The sequence below is a fragment of the Chaetodon auriga genome, chromosome 4, assembly GCF_051107435.1.
Source record: "Chaetodon auriga isolate fChaAug3 chromosome 4, fChaAug3.hap1, whole genome shotgun sequence".
Lineage (NCBI taxonomy): Eukaryota > Metazoa > Chordata > Actinopteri > Chaetodontiformes > Chaetodontidae > Chaetodon > Chaetodon auriga.
In genome coordinates this window covers 7,809,728-7,813,255 of record NC_135077.1, presented here as the reverse complement: position 1 = coordinate 7,813,255, position 3,528 = coordinate 7,809,728, and the positions used below count along the sequence as shown (strand labels likewise).

Sequence of the window (3,528 nt, the reverse complement as noted above, 5' to 3'; positions counted from 1 at the left end):
ATTTGACCAAAATGTCACATTTGGAGAAATTCTTCTTTGATGTGGAGAAATAATCCTGATCAGCAGCTCAAAGTGAACTCAGACTAAAGGGCAAACACAATATCTCCATGATATCTGACGATCTTGGTGCTTGAACATATAAACTAGCATGTGATGCCTTGCATAATCTTATCAATGGTCATATGTCACACCAACCAAAGGAGGGCTGTTAAACATCTGGTCATATTTTCCCTCATTGGAGCAGTCAGCAAAGATGTAGAGGGGGTTGACCCACATGTGAGTGCAGACAGCTGGGAGCAGGTATATATGGAGGTGTGTGTCGTTCCCTGAGACCAGAGCGCGACTTGTCCAGCTCCGAAAGCTTCTCATCATGAACTTCATCAGTGTGCTGTCCTGCCTCAGCCTGCTGCTGGCTGCTGCCTTCGCCCAGCAAGCACAACCCTGCGGTGAGTACGGACACCTGTGACCACAGAAAAATGCTATTTTTTATGACCTTGCAAAGTGAAGATATTTTTGACTGTTGCTGCAGAGATGAGGAAGGACACAATTTGTACACGGTGGAAAAATAAAATCAAAGTGGCAATAAGAGCATTCAAAGGAAAATATTAGCTTGAAAAATGAATTCATGGATGCTTTCACTTCCACTGTGGCTGAAATACATGAACAGCAGCTGGAAATGACCTGTCAGTGTTTTGTTTAGCACTGCAATGTTTTACATTTTGTGTGAACTGACTTCAGTGTTTTGCAGTTTATTTGAGTCGGGGGGGGGGGGGGGGGGGGGGACTGTACATCTGTACTGCACATTCATTCATTCATTCATTCAGTTTATTTGGTTTGACCGGTCATTGTAATACTGGTACAGATAAAGTTCTATTATATAGACGCTATAAAAGTATTGCATTAAGTTCATTTACCCAGGATTTAGAAACATGTCTTACTTTACTAAAAGAGCATTTTGATTTCTTCTCCCACAGTTGTTCCACCGCTGATGAATGGAGGCTTCAGTCTGGTGAGTCTGCTGAGATCCCTCACACATACATTATCGTCTCTCCTGGGTGAACCCCTGTCATGTGATCCCTTCTTGACTTTTCACTTTCTGCCTCTCTGCCTCTTTTTCAGATGGCAGCCAATGGACTTGTCATGTCCACAGGAACAATAACCTATGATGCTCTCGGTCAGAGGATGCGGGTCAGAAACTATGGACTGATCGGCAATCAGACCTTTGCTATGGACCAGCTGATGCTTTTCAACAAGGTATTTAACTCACGTTTCTGCAAATGCTTTTCAGGATGTGTTTTAGTCTACCTGTGTGCTGAGTGGGCTTTGTCACAGTGATATTTTTCCATGTTCAGTGTGAGACTGTCATGTTAATGAAATGGTATTTGTCACCATGACTGCAGTATCTGGCACTGAAGCCCATGAATTGGTTAAGAGACAGTCCACAAATAAAGACACAAGCAGCAAGAGGACAGCAATCACTGTCTTTCTTCGCCCTTTCAGAAAGTCTATTATGAGATCGACTGGAGCAATCTCTCTTGCACGAAGAAAGCTCTGGATACCTCCTTCATTCCCATGCAAGTTCCCGCTGATGCTAAACTGATGGGTCAGGTATTCTTGGGCTCTTCCTCTTCCTGGGGAATGGGTGTGCTCTCCAACACCTGGTATGGAAGCCTGCCACAGAACGGTAAGAGGAAACACCTCGGTGCTACGATGAAAGGCCAATCAAAGGCTGTGAATGTGGGTGACCGCTTGCTATACAAATCCAGACGACCATAGAGATGATTAGTCTTGTAAAGACACTACAATTGAAGATCAAAGCTTTAAATTCAGTTGTGTGTGTGTGTCTAGGTCACTCAGTGTTCCTCAAGTTGTGGTGTGTTGATATAATGGGCTCCAAGGTCTGCTCTGTCTCCTTCTCCTCGGAGGATTTTTAATTTTGGGATGTCATTTAGCTCTATGAAATTTGAGATTACAGTGTTCAATTTATGAAACTAAATATTTCATTATTTATTTATTTTTTTTACATTGTAGGAGGAAATACATTTCTCTCTCAACCTCATGTTAGACAGTGAACACACATTCTGTTTTCCTGTGGTCGACATGATTTTTTGCGTCTTCCTTTTTGATTGCCAATTTGTGGTCACTGAGCCTGTACTTTACTAGGATCTGTCTCTGCTGTCTCCCTCTGACATACTGCCAATTCATAATCTCTTTTTAGGGCCAGAAAAAGTTCTGATTTATTTTGGCTTTTAGTTCAATTAATTTGGTTTAATCCTTTAATTTGACAACTTCCCATTTTTTGTTCAACATGTTAAATATGAGACATGTGGGCCCGGCTATAGAATGTTGAAAGACACTTTTGAAAGTGTTGGGCTAAAGTAATGAAAAGTAATGTAACAAATGCTGTGATCAGTTACCTCTACTGTGGAATAATAGGTACAGGCTCATTGAATTGTACCTCGGATTCCAAGTATGTTGCCTAACATTGGCTGTGAGCACCAAGAAATGAGATATGTTCTCTGTGTAAAGCATTTGTAAGTGAGGTAAAAAAAAAAAAAAAAGGACTGCTTGCATTCAAAGTAACAGTTTGTGACTGTTTTGTGCAGCTCAGTCATTCTGTTCACTGTTAGACCCTCACACAGTTTGTGACTTCATGTCTTCAGGCATGTACATGAGCGTCTTCACTGAGATTGGCTGCATCCCAATGACCTTCATGGCCTACACTCCAGCATCTGGATGGACCACTGTCAGGTGAGAACCAGATCTGACAAACCCACATGAGCATAGAAACAGCTAAACAATCAACATCACCATTCAAAACAATGCTACTATTCATATTAACATATATCTGTCAACACCTAATTAAGCCTTAACATTTCTGCTTTAGCAGCTTTAAGTCAAAATGCAACCTGACACATTTGGTATCTTTTGAAACTCCACGAAAATTTTAAATAAAGTTCTGGAGTTTAAACAAAGCTTGACTGCAACGGCATGAGTTTGCATTGGCAGTCAGTGGTGTTGAAGTGTTGAAGTTTTAGCCATGCTGTCCAACAACAGGTAGTTCCTCAGTCAATTCCCAAATTAATGATCACATACCAACATTTTTTTTATACAGAGGAATTCAGTCTGGGCACAATTGGCCACAATATGGAATCATCTAATTTTTAAGATCACACAGTATTTCTGATCCTGAACCTCAGTTAAACACATAAGTGTGGTGACATGGTGCACACTGAGCTGAATGCAGTCTGACGTTCATGTTCATCTCTTCCTCACGCATGACGTCCTGTTCTTGTCTGTGAAACTTCAACCCTGTGTGAGCGACAGTACAAACATCAAACAGTCAGTAATGATTCACATTTGTGTTTATATTTCAGCACCTTCAACTGGGTACTTGGCAACACGAACCCCATGGACTACTCGCCTCCTTCCTTCTGTTCCAAGTCTCAACTGATGGAGACAGAGACACCAGATACCGTGTTCACTGCTTTGGAGTCTCTGGCCATGAAGACCAAGAAAGAGGAGTAA

The 3,528-nt window shown here is 41.6% G+C and overlaps 1 protein-coding gene across 1 annotated transcript; it reads left to right on the top strand.

Annotated features, from left to right (window-relative positions):
• The first annotated feature begins 370 nt into the window (after window positions 1-370).
• On the top strand, window positions 371-3,528 carry LOC143319102 (ependymin-like). The gene is made up of 6 exons (XM_076727697.1): window positions 371-446; window positions 975-1,009; window positions 1,120-1,254; window positions 1,501-1,684; window positions 2,664-2,751; window positions 3,378-3,528. The coding sequence occupies exons 1-6, from the start codon at window positions 371-373 to the stop codon at window positions 3,526-3,528; spliced, it is 669 nt and encodes a 222-aa protein (XP_076583812.1).

Coding starts and splice junctions, on each gene's coding strand:
- LOC143319102 (XM_076727697.1), top strand. CDS start 371: ATGAACTTCATCAGTGTGCTGTCCTGCCTCAGCCTGCTGCTGGCTGCT. Junction 447..974: donor CCAGCAAGCACAACCCTGCG/GTGAGTACGGAC, acceptor CTTCTCCCACAG/TTGTTCCACCGCTGATGAAT. Junction 1,685..2,663: donor TGGAAGCCTGCCACAGAACG/GTAAGAGGAAAC, acceptor TCATGTCTTCAG/GCATGTACATGAGCGTCTTC.